The 16,442-nt window shown below is 39.2% G+C and overlaps 1 protein-coding gene across 1 annotated transcript; it reads left to right on the top strand.

The window, feature by feature from the left end:
- Window positions 1-2,243: 2,243 nt before the first annotated feature.
- foxk1 (forkhead box K1) lies at window positions 2,244-16,411 on the top strand. Its single transcript, XM_061055449.1, has 9 exons — window positions 2,244-2,807; window positions 6,369-6,584; window positions 10,210-10,408; window positions 10,546-10,692; window positions 10,947-11,140; window positions 11,743-11,915; window positions 12,852-13,091; window positions 13,980-14,156; window positions 14,276-16,411. Exons 1-9 carry the CDS (start codon window positions 2,362-2,364, stop codon window positions 14,506-14,508), a joined length of 2,025 nt encoding a protein of 674 aa, XP_060911432.1. The 5' UTR covers window positions 2,244-2,361; the 3' UTR covers window positions 14,509-16,411.
- Window positions 16,412-16,442: the final 31 nt, after the last annotated feature.

Genomic DNA, 16,442 nt, shown 5'->3' with positions numbered 1-16,442 from the left:
ATATACATTTCCCCAGACCACAACACAGCATGTGATTCTGTAAATGTCATGATAAATGAGCAATATACAGAATGATCAGTCTATATCATACATTGTTGTTACAGCTAATAAAACCTATTTTTATCATTGTTACTGGCATTGTAGCTATAAATTCATTCATTCAATGCTGTTGTTTTTGCTCTGTTTCTTTCTTTCTTTCTATCTCCCTCTATCACATTTTAGGTCCGACACAGTAGCAGCAGATGGCTGTTCATCATGAGTCGCGTTCTGCTCGAGGTTTCTGTTTGTTAAAAAGTCGTTTTTCCCTGCCACTGTAACTTTGCCAAATTTTATTAAGGTCTTTGTAAATAATATAACAAAAAGTGCAGTCTAGACCTATTCTTTTTGTAAAGTGTCTTTTTTTATGAATAGGTGCTATACAAATAAAGACTTGTTGCTTGATTAAAGTAAATGGACAATTCAAATAAAAATAATATTACTATTCATTTAGTATGAAATGCATTTTTTTATTTTGTTTGTGAAAAGTTTTTTTTTTTAAACAGGAATGCAATTTATTATTATGTCCATCACTGTTTGATTTTAAAAATGTTAAGAGCAGAAAGAAATGTCTTTTTTTTTCTTTTTTTTTGGAGAACCAAGAGTAACATTTTCTTTATGTATTTTTTGATCCGACCAACATCCAAATCTGGATATTATCAGAAAAAAGAGCAGCTAGTTTTTTTTTTTTTTAAACAACTATGTGGAAAAATTACTTAAGTTATTATCAAGATAGTTGCCAATTTTTTATTTTATGGAATTAATTATCCAACAAATTTTTTAATAAGCTTTTCAAATATTTTGTACAGAAATAAATCGTCATTTTTTGAGTGACCAATAGCTAGTTACACTTGCAATGAAATGTCTCCCCTTTGAAAGCCAAGTAATAGCACTAAAAGAACATGCCTAAGATAAGTGAAACTTTTTTTTCCCTCTTTTCAGTGCCTTTCGAGAAATCTGTGTGCCAGTGTTGACTGTTTTTTATTTTTACAGTCTATGGTGTTGACTCTGTTTCTATGAACGCTTCATGTCACAACAGCGCACTCATGTGGTTGATCCTTTTTGGTAAATGTACACCCTCCGGCTCCTTCAAAGATCCATTATCCGAGTTTTACATCCATCTTGTTCTTTCCATGTTTATAAACAGAGGGTAGAGATAAAAAAAAAAAAAAAAAAAAGTCTGAGGTGGGCAAACCAGCTTCCCTGCAGACACCACATGTTCTTGGGGGCTGGGATAGAGGAAAACTGTGCAGGCTTCTATCTAAGCATTTCAACAATCGATGATAATAGACAAAGTCTGTCAATCATTATTTTCTCATTCATCTTCATTACACTGTAGCTTAAATGATAAGACAAACAATTAAAAATAAATAATTAGTTCCAATCAATATGACAGCTGATTGGTCTGACTAGCCTTTATATGCCTTGTCCAATTCCTAGAAACACATGATCTGGTTACCATTCACAATTCCGAAATGACATGAAAGTAAAGAAATAAATCGTAAACTCTCAATAACACAAAACTTGATCACAAATCTCGAGATACTTCGGCTGCAGTTTTCTGGTGTGACGACACCGACTGTAGCCTATCAATCGAGGTGCCCACATGTTGCGTTCAAGGAAGAGAACTTCCAGTCATGATGATGGTCACAATGTTGTCAACTAATATTTTGTTGATATGGTTTGTCACTTGCTACTAGCTTGTGATACAACAATTAACCTTTTCTGTCGACAACAATATAAGTCTCCCAGATTTGGCGCCATTGCCTTGACTGTAGGCTACTCTATGATACCTTCTCCTAAGTATTTTCTTTATTCAATTAGAAGCAGTGTGTCTTGTTTAATGTAATTGTATCTTATTTAAGTAGACGCCAGACTTCAACCTCAGAAATCCCTGAACCAACATCAGCGGAGTTTTTATGTGTTTAGTAACAAAATAAGCTTTTATCATAAACTAAAATTAAAGCAATAGGAAACTGGAAAATCTAAATTTTAACAACTTTCTTTGGACTTCTATCGCTTAAAAATTACATGTGTCACTTACACGCAAATCCTGTTGTTATACCTTAAATAAACAGTGATGCGAATAGGTAAATAAAAAAGATACTCGTAAAAGGCGGCCGTGAACGCAGCACCCATACCCGTTCCTGCGGAGGATCCGGTCCCGTTCTTGCCCCGACCCGCCGGACCCGGACTCCATGTTGTTCTGTCAGCCACGGAGTGAACAAGTGCCCTCGCCGAAAACTCTCTCGTTGCAACTCTTGAGTGTGAGAGAAGTAAAGTGTGCTTCTCTTTTTTTTTTTAGTTGAACCCTGCGAAAAGAAGATGGCAGACTACCGGGAAGACACCGGAGCTCGGGCCCTGCTGGCTTTACAGTCGGCACCGTGCAGTCCCGTGCGTGTTGCGGTGACCTCGCACCCCTATCACCAGCCTTCGTTTGGCTTCTTGGGTCCTCCGCTGGTGGAAACCCGTGCCGACGCCGGGATTCTTCCCATTCGCCTAGCGTGCCCTCCTCCACAGGCCCTGGCCAGACTTGAGGGCCGGGACTTTGAGTTTGTCATGCGCCAGAGGACGGTCACCATCGGCCGGAACTCGTCTCACGGCTCAGTGGACATTAACATGGGTCATTCGAGTTTCATTTCACGGCGACATCTGCAGATCACCTACGACGAGGCACACGGGTTCTCCCTCCGGTGCTTGGGCAAGAATGGCGTGTTCGTCGACGGTGTGTTTCAGCGGAGAGGGGCGCCGCCGCTGCCGCTACCCCGAGAGTAAGTTACTTTAGCATGGATGCTACCGGACATGTTTATTATGGTAGCTACGGGGGGGAAAAATGTATCATGACCCCCCATGTCATTATATATTTACTTTCCGTTTAACATCTCCACCCACAACTTAAAAACCCCACATCAACAAGATGTCTTTGAACACACCAGTAAAGGCTCTTAAAAGTTTTGGTTTGTAGGCTAGATTTTTTAAAGTATAATTAAGTAAAACCTCCACATTAATACTGCCAATCGATTCTGAGAGTGAGTTTGATTTAGTCTGTTTTGTCATAGCTTCGGATAAATGTGTGTTTACCTTTTAGTTTGGAAAGTGAGGCTCTTACTCATGATTGCAATGCCATAACTGTATCCGTGTAGTTGTCATCTATTTGTTTAGAGAGACCCCAAAGAAACTTCGCCCCGCTTTGTGAATTATTGATAGCTGAATTTGGCCACTGCACGAAGCTCCGGATCCTTATAAAATATCAGAATATCGACATTTTGGCTGCAAGTTAAGTTCTTGTATCAGCAGTCTTTCTCGGCGATAATGTCAGCTGTTTTTTTTTTTTTTTTAAAGCTTTCACGTTTCCGTCACATTACAGTAGAGTAAACAAACGCATCCCTGACAGCTTAACTCACCAGTTTTGCTGGAAGGTGTTTTTTGTTTAGTATTTGAATGCGTTTTATCATTACGAACCACATGGTGTGACATTTTTTATTTTTTATTTTTATTTTTTGCGCTCAGTGGCTAAACTCAAAAATAAGTATTGTTATAAATGTAACACTTAATGTTTGTCAATCACTGGGTGGAGCGGAAGAAGGAGGTTTCGAGGGGGAGGGGGGGTATAGAGAGTTCAGTCTGTGTCCTCTCTGATTGGCTGTTAAAACTGTTAAAACTGTTTGGGGGCGTGTCGGGCCTTGAACAGGAAGTACAGTCTGAAATGACATCCTCATTGCAGGAGCACATGGAGTAAACACAAGACTTACAAACCAAGGCCTCATTCAACACACAACCATTTACGCATGTGTTGGTCTGAAAGAATACATTAAATAAACTGGAACTCTTCCGATGTGGAAGTTGACAATTGTCATTAAAGTTATCCTAACACTTTAAAGGATTTTTACATTATTTCATGTTACGTCATTGAATCACATACAATTAAGTGTATGATTCGATACTTTTGGGAGAAAAGACACTTGCATATAAACAGGTCTTTACAGAGTGCCATTACCTAAGTAAAATACAACACAAAAGAGTTTCATTTGTTCACCCCTTTACCTTTTGCTGAGACTTCAGCTTAATCACTAATATGGTTTAGTGTGTATCATCTCTGTTCATCTGAGGAATGCCAGATATTCCACTTTACTGTACAGGGCACAACAAGCTCTGTCAAGTTTCACTCACTTTTTATGCAGCAATTTTCTAGTCTTACCTTAAAATGTAGGTAGGACTTAAGTCTAGACCAGAGCTTCCAAATTAATTTGCAACAATTTTGAGGAATGATTTATGGTATTGTTTATTTTCAAAGCAAAATGTACAACCATTGGCTTGTCCTATTTTTCTAATGAAGGATTTGCTGTTTTCTCTCTATTTTATTATATTCATTAACAGTTGTTGTTCATTCAATTTGTTTGGACAAAAGAAACTGTTTGACAATTTTATGAATCAAATGAGGAATCATGAAAAAAGTGAAAACGTCTGTTTTGCCTCAACCAAGACATTCACATTGGAAATGATAAGCACTCCTCTTAAGATTTTATTTTTACTGTGTAATACATCTTCCACCTAGTCTGATATTCTCTCCAGGCTGAAGCAGTTTTTCCTCATGGCTCTTTAATAAAAAACATTTTAATTAACCATCTATCTTCTTAAGCGATCACATTTCTGCAGCAGTGGATTAAACACACACTAATATTGGGCATGATGGGTTTCTGAGAATATGCAGTTCCAAGTTGAATTATGCCAAAGAAGCTTAATTTCAGTCCCATTAATTAAACCCTTGAACCTTCTTCCACTGTGTCTCGGAGTCTCTCACATGCCTGCAAGCAAACACGATTCAAAAAGTCATGTGATTTCTTTGAACAGTTGCTTTCTTTTTTTGCTACTTGGGCGTAGAGATCGAACGAGTGAAGGATTTAAACAAAAGTTATTGTATTTGTCAGGCCCCTGTACTCCCTCAGCAGTGCTCCCCTCACATGGACACTCAGTTGTGGAGGATGAACTGCTCTCGGCGTAGACAACTGTTAGCAGGCTGTTAGTTGATTTAGTTTTGGTTATTCAGCTAAGACAGATTATGAAGTAAAGATAGGACATTACTTGAATAGTATCGTTAGTTGTTTTTCCTCCACAGGGAGGTCTCAGCCTAAGCTCAGCACCCCTAGCATTAGTTGGGAGTTAGTTCTTACTCAAAGAGAATGTCATTTTTGATCAGACAAGAGTGTGGGCAACAACTTTAAATATAGGGCCTTGCTGTCTGTACCTGATGGTAGAAACACGTTCACATTTAGTCCTAAAGGTTACATTGTAAAACATTAAGTAGTACAAACTACTGTTCTACAAACATATGCCTTTCAAGGGTTTTGTTAAAGCTGGAACCATCTTGGGTCCTGACTCACCCTAGGATTTATTTGAGCAGTTGTCTGGACCTGCTGAAGAAGGAGAAAATGCAGGTCAAGTTAGCACATTGTTCATTTTTGGCCAATTTGCTACTTGCTATGAGGTTCACTGTCACAAGGACTATTACATGGAAATTATTTGGCTGAGAGCAACAACTCGCCTTTTCAGACATAGAACTCCAAACTTGATATCTTTGCCTCAAACATTCTCTAATGTGCTCTGTTCCTGCTAAAATAAATCACAAATAATGTAACCTGCACATGATAGTTTTGTAGATCAGAACTCCCATCAACATAAAAAAGAAGATGTTGCTTTCTACAATTATAGTAAAGATAATGACATTACTCTTTCTATTGAGAATGACACATTGTTCTTGTGTTTTGATTTGAGCAACTAAAAGCATTCAGATGTGGTTGAGTTTATTTTTCTTCAATATACCGTATGTTTCCCTGTTCTGGTGTTTGTGTATATTTACTGTGTATGTGTGCTCTGTGAATGTGCTGCTGTTATGAAAAAATACATCTGTTCATTTGAAGTCCATTTGTGACCTTTGAATATACAGTTTACAAAACATATTCATTACAAGGTTCATTTAGTAAGTGCTCTTTTGGGTGCAGTCTTATCACGTGATCTCGCTTAGTAAATAGAGTTCTTATGGTTCTGAAAATTTAGATTTCTGTGAAATTAAAGATAAAAAAGAACTTCGAGTTTGAAGACAAGAAATCTGAAAAATACTCAGAAAACATAAAACTTATATTTCTAAAAAAAACTTTGAACTTCATCTGCTGAGACAAATCTGGTGATATGATTTAAATCTCAACATGAATTACTGATGATTAAAGGGTGAAAATGCTCAGCTCGTGAGCATTATAAAAGAGAAAATGAATTAATCAAACCTACTGTGTTTCTCTTTTCTTCTATCCCTGGCCTCTTACTATATTGCTCTCTAGGTGTATGTTTCGTTTTCCCAGCACAGTAATCAAGATCCAGTTCATGTCACTCCTGGCGCCAGACGAGCACAGAGAGAGGGAGCAACCTGCACTTCCCCCTCGCCCTCTTCTGCCCCACATTTCCCCCCTCAAAATCAGCATTCCCACAATGCAGCAGCACGAAGAGCACATCCGAGCGTTTGGCTCTCCACTGCCTTCGCCCACTGGTACCATCAGGTAAGAAACAACCTACACAACCCCTGCATTTAAAAATGCAAACGCAGCTTTAAATATTCACAGACTTTAAAGATGTAGAGCTGATTGTATTTGTTTTTACACACCTCTTCTCAGTTGTTGTTTTTTTGTTACTATTGAAGCTCTTTGCTAAGCTTGCTTGACTTTAGTGTAGTTTACTTTCTCTCCAGTGGGTTTGAAACATCATAATCTTATTTCTGAGAATAATGTAATAGTGTTTTTAATTTACTGAAATATGCAAGTACTAATTTTGTTTCTAATTTACGTTAAATTCAGTTCGTTGGCCTTATTTACATGCAAGTTTTAGGAACTAGTTTGCCAAAGCATCAAGTAAAAATCAAGCAAAATTGTAAAAGATTTGGACTATATACAAAAACAGATATACACAATATATCACAAAATACAAACATAGAAAATAAAATCAACATTAGTACAAATGTACAAAAGTACATTAGTTTTTTTTTAACCCCAAGTGGAAATTCTGTTTTTTCACAAACACTCAAACATAGGCCAGGAATACAAATGCACAAACAGAGTGAGGGGACGCACGTGTAGCAGCAACCGAGCAATTTCGGTTTGGTGCCTTGCTCTATAGCACATCACTCAGCAGTGCTCAGGAAGCAAACCAGCACCTCTCCAGCAACCAGACCAGCTTCCACACTTTGGTCCTGTGACCCTCCAGTTTGCAACCCAAGTCCCTACAGACTGAGCTGCTGGCACCCCCTTTCCTATTCTTTTCTTTTTTTAAACCTCTTTTTTAACAGGCAAATTCCCATTGAGATATATTATCTCTTTAAAAGGGGAGTCCTGGCCACTTGGCTTCTACATCTGTGTAATTGTTATTATTATAGATTAAATCTAGACGTTATAAAGATTTACACTACCAGTTAAATGTCAATTTGTAATATTAGACACTTCCATTTTCATCCATAAACACCAAACACAAAAGACCTTTCTATATATTGAAGACTAGTTGATGTCCTTTGTGTGTTGTGGTGGTAAACTTCAGGTTTATGCACTGCAGGTGTGACTACAGAGAAAAGTGATCAAATAGCCACAAGATTTAGAAAATCATATTGAGCCACTTCTTTTACTTTTTTATTAAATAAAAAAGACAAGGTCATATCATTAAAAAGTTAGAATCAGGTTATGTGCTTGCTGCAGCAGCCATATGATAGATTTAATCTTGCTGTATATAAATATTTACACTACCAGTTAATCATCATCTAATAATAGTAGACAATTCTATTTAAATTTGTGTCATTTTGTTTTGGCAAAGGAAAGGCCGCTTGTTCAAAATGTTTATAAGTTATGAAGGAGCATGCATGTAGACTGAGAGCCTCTTAACCAAATAGCACTTTATAGCTCACTTAATGATGTATACACAATAAGGGTTTTTATCAAAGTATATGAGCTATTTACATTCTCAGCTTGTCTCTGGTCTGTGCATGTTTATTCAGTCATCAGTGTGGATTTAATTTCCCTTTGTTTTATCTTAATACTTGCAGCTCATGCCACTGATAATATCCTGTCTGTTTGAAGGTGTGCTCATCAGCTGCTGTAGTGTTTTACTATTGACATGGAAACATGCTCTCGAATGAGCTGTGATAGCACATGTTTGAAAATCACTGCTCTATAAATGTATACAGCATGTGCATCTGGCAAGTGGTGACAGTGCTTAGTGCGCTCTCTGCTGGTGTGTGTTGGCTCCTACATCATACATCCCCACCAATCTAAGCCAATGTGTGCCTGCCTTATATGGAATGGCTGCAGCTCTGAGGCGCGTGATTGGCTGTCGGGCAGATTGTTTTGCCTGTAGGCCGTTTTTCTGTCCATTCCTGGTTTCCTTTTTTCAGAGCCCCCCCACCCCTCCTTCACAGCCCTCAGCTCCTGTTCTCTTGCACGTGGACACACACACACACACACACACACACACACGCACGCACTAACACACGCAGTAACACACACACCCACACACACAACACATACACACAGAGTAAAGACCCTTGCTCATACATCTCTTCACCACATTCCCACTGTGGCCTTTTTCGGGCAGATTGTTGTGCCTCCTTCCGTAACAGCACACACGTACAGCAAATACAATGGGAGATTATTGTGTAAAAGCACATGCTCCTTCTTAAAACAACAACAGTAAAACTTCACATGGCAGTTAAGAGTCACTTTTCCTGTTTGGCAACTAAAATGAATTGTGTACAATAACTTTCCTCTGTCAGCACTCACACTTGTACTGCTGGCCCATGTACACATGTGGACAGGGCTGTTTGCTTGTAACCGAGTCAACCGAAAAGCAAAGAAAAAAAACCCTTGACCCTTCATAGAGGTATACAAAACTTTAAATGAAGTTTACGTTTTTTAGACTTAAGATGTCCCAGAGAAACAGTAGAAGTTTTGTTCGTCTTCATTCATCTTTCAACATCGAGCCCACAGAGCTGCTCTCAAAACACAGCCTGCAGCTTCCTGCAGTTTCCTCAGCCAAAAAATACAAACATATTCTCTTTCTTTCTGTGTGTGTGTGCGTGCGTGTGTGCGTGCGTGTGTGCGTGTGTGTGTGTGTGTGTGTGTGTTTGCGTGCGTGCATTGCTCTCTGTTGCTAAAGGCAAATCAAAGCACACTGACTCTCCCAGAAACCAGTGTTTACTTTGCTAACAGAGGCAGGTGTGTGTTATATAACTTGCTGAGTTTTCTCTCTGTTTTGTCTCCTAACATCAACAGATAAAACCGGGTTAATAATTGACATACTTTGGGGCATTTGAGATCATTATGGTGTGCTGATGATCACTTTATGTGTTTTGAACAGCATGGATCTGAACTGTTATTGTTTTTCCAAACGGGGTGTGTAACAGAGTTCTGTCTTTACACCTCTGAACTCATTCTACTCTTTGCAGTGTTGCACTTTGTCAAAGGTGAATGTGAGGAAATTATCAGAAACAAGTGAGGATTTTCATAAACGTGTATAAATGTAGTGACAAGGTCAGTGTATTTTATTTCGAAAGGAAAATAAGTTCATTTCACAGGATTATAGTAAGATGAATAAGAGACTGAAAATATAAAAATGAGGATCACTTCACTATTTTCAATGTGTTTAGTTGAATGATTATGACTATATAAATATAATTATAAACAAATTTGAATATGTAATAATTGTATCAAATAAAGTGTTGAGGCTTTCTATGTGTTGACTAAAGAACTATAATTTAATTGGAGGCTATAGGTGAAATATATCAAATAATATATTTGAAATATACACACCAACATAAATATATTAGAAGTTGATCTTGTCTCAGACTCAGTCAACATGTTGTTAAGAGAACTTCACCTTGAACATGTTTATTGACCCTAACAAGAGGATCACATAAATTCAAGGCTGTATATGTCCAAAGGTCTAACCAAGTGAGATTGAAAGCCAGACACATTGTTTTTAAATTCATTAAATTATACAATTGTATTTCATTAATCTCTGACCACAGCAGATCTTTCTAGCTCTTTTATTGGTAAAAGGTAGAAACATCTTACGTATTGCTTTAAGTCGTGGCCTCAAACCATCACTTTAAGCTTTTAACACCAAACTGTTTCCTCTCCTCTCCAGTGTTCCTAACTCCTGTCCGGCTAGTCCACGAGGTGCAGGGTCATCAGGGTATCGCTATGGACGCAACGTGACCTCTGACCTCCAGTTAGCAGCTGAATTTGCAGCCAAGGCCGTTTCTGAGCAGAGACGAAGCCTCATCGATCAGAGATGTGGTGGAAGTGAGCCGCGTGGGGAGTCAGCTGGCGGAGACAGCCCCAAGGTGAGAACACAGTCACTTCATCAAGAGTTATTTATTTTACCCGAAGGAGATGTCATTTTGAACTTTTCAACTGTCCTCGTTGTACAGTTTGTGATTTATAATGTGTTAATGTCAGTACTTGTGTCTTGTTTGTCCAGGATGAGTCCAAGCCCCCTTATTCCTATGCACAGCTGATTGTCCAGGCCATCTCCTCTGCCTCGGACAAACAGCTGACTCTCAGTGGCATATACGCCCACATCACCAAACACTACCCCTACTATCGCACTGCAGACAAGGGGTGGCAGGTATGCTCTCTTTGTTGAACTGGAGTGTAATGGCTTCCCAATGTCAGCACTGAAAAAGCCTCAAAGTATAGGAAGGTTAGCCTAGTAAAACTTAGATCAGTATGGTTGCATGATACAGTCAGAAAAATGTGATATAACAGAAGCTAATTTATTTACAGGGGTTAAAGAATTTTTTTTCAATTTCTGTCATATTTCCTTTCAGTTTACGATTTCTGTTCATCAAGTGACTTAATACAACATTTTACTCCCCACAGAACTCGATCAGACACAACTTGTCTCTCAACCGCTACTTCCTGAAGGTGGCTCGATCTCAGGATGAGCCGGGGAAAGGTAGTTTTTGGCGGGTAGATTCCGCCTCTGAGAGCAAGCTGGTAGAACAGGCATTCAGGAAAAGACGGCAAAGAGGAGTGGCTTGCTTTAGGACGCCATTCGGACCTCTCTCTTCTAGGTAAGTGGGTCATTTGTGGCTTAATAAGTCTGCCACCAAAGGGTTAATGTCATTATCCATGTACCCACCCCTTTCTAACAAGAGATATTGTTTGGTCTTAAAAATAAAAATAAAGTAAGAAAATGCTCATCAAAAAATAGAATTGCTAATATTTTTTATATACTTTAAACTAAAGTCTCAAACTCAATGATTCTACTATCATTAATGACCAAGAAAATGGTATTCAAGGAACTGAAAGCATTAGATTTATTTATTTATACTTGAAACATGACTTAAACAATAATTAACATGTCAGTATTGGGATTTTATCTTTCTTTATATAATATATTTTATAATTATTATTATTATATCATTGTTGCAGCTCTCGAGCACATACACACTAGGCTGTCAGCCACTTCTGGTCTCGTGCTCTTTGGCTTCTGACTTGACTCTGATAACACTCTCTTTTATCTCTCTGCTTCTGCTCTTGGCTATCATTTGATTGGATAGAACAAAGTAAGTCTTTTCTAGGCACTGGCAGTGAAGGAGCTCTGTATATCACAAGAAGTCTCTCGATGTAATTATTGATTTCTTTGGTCGTCTCCTCATTACTACTTTTCTAGGAGTGCCCCTGCATCCCCGACCCACCAGGGGCTTCTCTCTCCTCCATCCAGCGGGCTGCAGACTCCTGAATGTCTGAGCAGGGAGGGCTCTCCCATTCCCCATGACCACCATGAGCAGCTAGCTCACAAATTGGCATCTGTGCCTGAGTACAGGTACTCTCAGAGTGCCCCAGGTGAGATACAAAACACAATCAAAATCACACATGTAATATGTGTAACATGTCATACTAAAACTGAACGTTATTGGGAACAATATTTTTATTTCTGCGATATATATTGTTTTTTTAAAGAATATTTGACCTGATGAATGCAGTGTCTTTTTATGTACATCATTGAAATTTTTAATCAGACAGTTTTACTCAAGTGGGTCCTTAAGTCATTTTCTGATTTCAAATGCCACCTCCTACTTTCATCACACCCTTGGTCCTTCTGACAGCAACTCTGAGTAGGAAAGGTGGAGAGATCAGCTGGAGCTACACATTCTTCATAAACTTCAAAAATAAACTTGTGGTTTGCAATTGTGTTACACGTCATCAACCCATCCTAACAAAGTTCAAAGTTATGTTTAGTTTAGGCCAACAAGACCAGCCTTGTGATTGTAACTTCTAATTAAACCAAAGCTCACCATGTCGAGCTGCCAGTGACCAACGCCCGATTCACCATGTTAGCTGCAGGTGTCGCCCTCAAAAGTGAACAATCAGCAGCACATCAGCTCTGTTAATGGTCGGTATATGTGGCCACAGCATTAACTGGCACCGGGGAGAGGGACTGATGATGGCGAGGAATCCACTCATTCAACTCTGTGATTGTCTGCTTCAAGCTTCATGCTGATGTGTCTGTCACAAAGCAGCGTTACCTGTAACCTGTGCATTTTTCTATGCCGAAACACACAGACTCTGCATGCACAGTGGTCAGTTCTGTGACTACTGATGGTGATATCAGACATACTTTTTGTACATAAGTCATGGACATGTCTTATAAAGAGAAAACAACACTGAAGTGGCAACATACTGTAATGTGCTTCAGGTCTGACTATGTGCTCATGGCAAGTTCAGCCCTACTTCACACACTACATAACAGGTACAATTCTTGTTTGTGTCTCTGTGCAGGATCTCCAGTCAGTGCTCAGCCTGTCATCATGGCTGCCCCCCATCACCTGGCAGGGAAAGCCCTTGCTCTAGTTCCAGGTGGTGGTGGTCAAGTCCAGCCCATCCACCTGCTTCAGAACGCCCCTCAGTCCTCCATCACCATGCTCAGGGTGGTAACCAGTGCCCCTCTTGCATCCAATCCTCTGAATGGGTACAGCACATCCTCTGTTGGAGCAGCAGAGGGCAACAGTGATCTCAGAGGTACTGCCATGGAAATTTCTCTTGGATGCTCTTTTTTATTTTACATGTACATTAGTACCTGATAGGTACACAAGCTGGTCTTCTTATTTAATGCGGATCTTGTCTTTTCATACTTTGTAATTGTTTGCACTTATCTGCAGTGTTGAGGATATTTCTGACAGATTAGGTTTGCTTTTACCTCCCCTTTATTTAGAGATAAAAAAAAAAATCTACTGTATTAAATGATAAATAACCTTACTATATCATCAGACATTAAGGAATCAAGCTATGTTGAGTGCTGGCTTCTCTGTCAACAATGCAGCAGCCAGTATGTCCTCCTGCAAAGTTTCGATTCTGGTCTGGAATGGTTTGTTTTTACATTGAACAGAGAAGCAGGCGGTTTTACGGCACCCGCTCACGGCCGTTTTGCCCCTTGGTTTGCCAGGCTAATGGTAAACCAACAAGTGTTGCAGTAATGAAAGCAGGCAACCGAACTGATTCAGATTTACGTGATTCTACCCGACCTTAAAAGCCTAGGCATTTTCCTAATAAGCTCCACGACCAGAAACAAGGTAAAACTAGGGTTAATATTGGAGATGCTGAACAACGGAGAGAGGTTAGAAGGCAGGAAGGTTTCAAGACCGATGCAGAGCAGGATAAACACTGGAGCTTCAGAAATAAATATATTTCATTTCACATCTTTTCACTCCTCTCAGGCTGGGGATTTTGGATGGAACAGAAATAAATATGATAAACATTATTATCTAATGATGATTTTTTTTTTTTTTTTTTTATGAATCAACCTCAACTCTGCTTTGAGCTGACTGATCATATATAATACACTTTCATGAACATTAAACAGGTTTTGTGGTTCTATTTTTAAAGATGGTGTACTTGTGTTTGTATCAGAAGCCCAGCTGAACAGGGAGCAAGTGATCCAGACTGTGGACAGTGCGGTGCAGCAGGGCGGGGATGGGAGGAACTTCGTCCCAGGTTTACATCAACTTCCTGTCCGTCCGGTGACCCAGAATGGCAAACACACCACTGCTGTTGTTGCCACGGCGAACAGCCTTGCTATTGCATCTGGTACGTTGTTCTGCAGTTACTTAACACAGACAGCAGTCATGCTGAAGAAAATAGACGTTTAAGCTTAGAAAGATGGGGATTGAAATCATACTGATGCGCTATGTTGTTTTCCTCTCCAGGCCTCTGTAGTCCTCTCCAGATCCTGGCTGCTCAGGCCTCCAGCTCCCCTCCAGTGCTGGTGAGCCGACACCCCAATGCAGAAACTTTAGCTGAGCAGCCAGGTGAGCCCCAGGCCAAGCGGCCAAAGATGGAGAACGAGGGTGGGACTGAATCTGCTCATCATCAGGTAACATCTGCCCAGCAGCCTGTCATCGTTGCCATGACATCACAAACCCAAGACCCCAGGATGTAAAAACCCCAGGGCCTCTTAACAGGTACCCGATGGACAGCCTTCTTATTGTCCCCAAACTGCTTTGCCTTTTATACTCATTTGATATGACTGCAGCCGCAACGGCCAAAAAATGTACAGGCAGCCTCTCTCAACAGAAGGGAATTCACTTATAAGGAACATATATTTTGGTCAAAAATAGATGAAACGTTTCAAATACATTCTGAATGTATAAAGAATATCTTTCAGGAGTTTTTTCAGCTTTACAGACTTTTTAATGTGATCCATCATTCACAATAAATTAAGAATTGAGTTAAGCTTGTGAGAGCATTATACATATTGATAATCATTTCAGCACTACTTTTTCTACGTGAATGTTGGCTTATCAGACTGGTCTCCTCTTGATAATGGATTGAATGCATCAGTCGCTCTCAGGCCAAAGAACTCACCTCTCCTGCACTTGTGATAAGAGTCATAGTTTGATTTAAAACCAGGGAATGTGTGTTCGCATGTTTGAAAATGGCTGAAATTAACGGAAGAAGCTGTGATAATCAGAGATGACATAATGTGTAAATTCACACACTTGTGGACATAAAGATAAGAGAGGACTTAACTGTATATTTTCACTGACAGGGTTGATGTTTGGGAGACTTTTAAGAATATGATTGTACTCTTCACAAGGCAATCCTTACTGAAAAAAAACAGGTTGTCTTTCTTAGAAAAGAGAAAAAAAACGTGTATACACTGAGGCCTGGATCTGAATGTGAGGCATCTTCCTCTTGCCTTCTCACACAATAAGAACAGGGTAATGTTTTTGTAAAAGTAATGGAAAGGAAAACTCATAAAACAAACCAAGACTTTTTCAGATCTTGGTTCCCTGCAGCTCAGTGCGGTTTGTCAGAGTAAAGCTAAATTCAAGATGACCTGCATGATTAGACAGCAGAGCTGTAGCAAAGAAAGGGCAGAAACAAGAGGCAACTATTCGGAGTTGATTAAAGTGGAGCTGACCTAATGTAGACAAACTGATTGTTGTTTTATTATTATTATTATTATTTTTTAGTAGTGGTTCAAGGAGAAATGGAACAGCTTGTGCGTACAGTTTTTGTCTTAGCACAGAAAAGCATTATTGAAATAATCCTTAAAGCCTTAAGTATTTCTACATTTTTCGTTGTCATTTTACTTTAACCCGTAGACAGCTTAACCTTTTTTTGTAGATTAATACAGCGCTTCTTTAACAGTACACAATTAGCAACACTACAGTGGTGATAGTTACGTTGCATCAGTAGACTTGTATCGGTTTTATAAGGGGAAGGGCGGGACCAACACATGACCACATATTCATCTGCTCTCTTGATGTTTTCTTTATTTCTTCAGGGTACTTTTGGCATCTTTTCTAATCTTTGCTCCCCACTTTTTTTATTTTGACCTTTTTATCCTTTACCTTTCTCCTCCTCCCTCTCCTCAGTGAGCAGTCTCCATATTTTCTGCCTCAAACGAGGCGTCGAGCTGTTGGCACAGACACACTGCCTTAATCAGACATTCTCCAGCACTTTCTCCCCCCTCTCTCTCTTCTCACTCATTCTCACTCTGCCTTTAGCTGAATGCAATCTCACAGGCTTCTTTTAAAGCTGGCAATCAGGCACAACTTGCGCAATATTTCAGTGATCATTGTTGCACATTATAAGAAAGAAAAAAAAAAAGATGTGTAATGATTGTATGCTGCTTTATCTGCTAAATGATAAAGCTATTTAGAAGTTTGTTTTTCTTATTTTGGAAAAAAAGAAAAAATATTTTGCTATATGTTAAAACAGCTGTCATCAATACGTAAACATTCTGGAAATAGAGAAGTATATGTATTTTTAAATGTTCCTGTATTTGTGATTTGTTAAAATGTGTAGCACAAATTAAAATTCCTCATTGACTTTAATATGTCGTCTTTCCCTTTGTCACATGTTGGG

Source organism: Labrus mixtus, chromosome 2 (assembly GCF_963584025.1).
Source record: "Labrus mixtus chromosome 2, fLabMix1.1, whole genome shotgun sequence".
In the NCBI taxonomy this organism is placed as follows: Eukaryota; Metazoa; Chordata; class Actinopteri; order Labriformes; family Labridae; genus Labrus; species Labrus mixtus.
This window is presented reverse-complemented; position numbering and strand designations above follow the sequence as displayed.

What these genes read in the sequence shown, in the direction of transcription:
- foxk1 (XM_061055449.1), top strand. Translation starts at nt 2,362, where the DNA reads ATGGCAGACTACCGGGAAGACACCGGAGCTCGGGCCCTGCTGGCTTTA. An exon ending in TCGCCCACTGGTACCATCAG is followed by an intron (nt 6,585 to 10,209) that starts GTAAGAAACAAC and finishes TCTCCTCTCCAG; the next exon opens with TGTTCCTAACTCCTGTCCGG. An exon ending in TTCGGACCTCTCTCTTCTAG is followed by an intron (nt 11,141 to 11,742) that starts GTAAGTGGGTCA and finishes CTACTTTTCTAG; the next exon opens with GAGTGCCCCTGCATCCCCGA.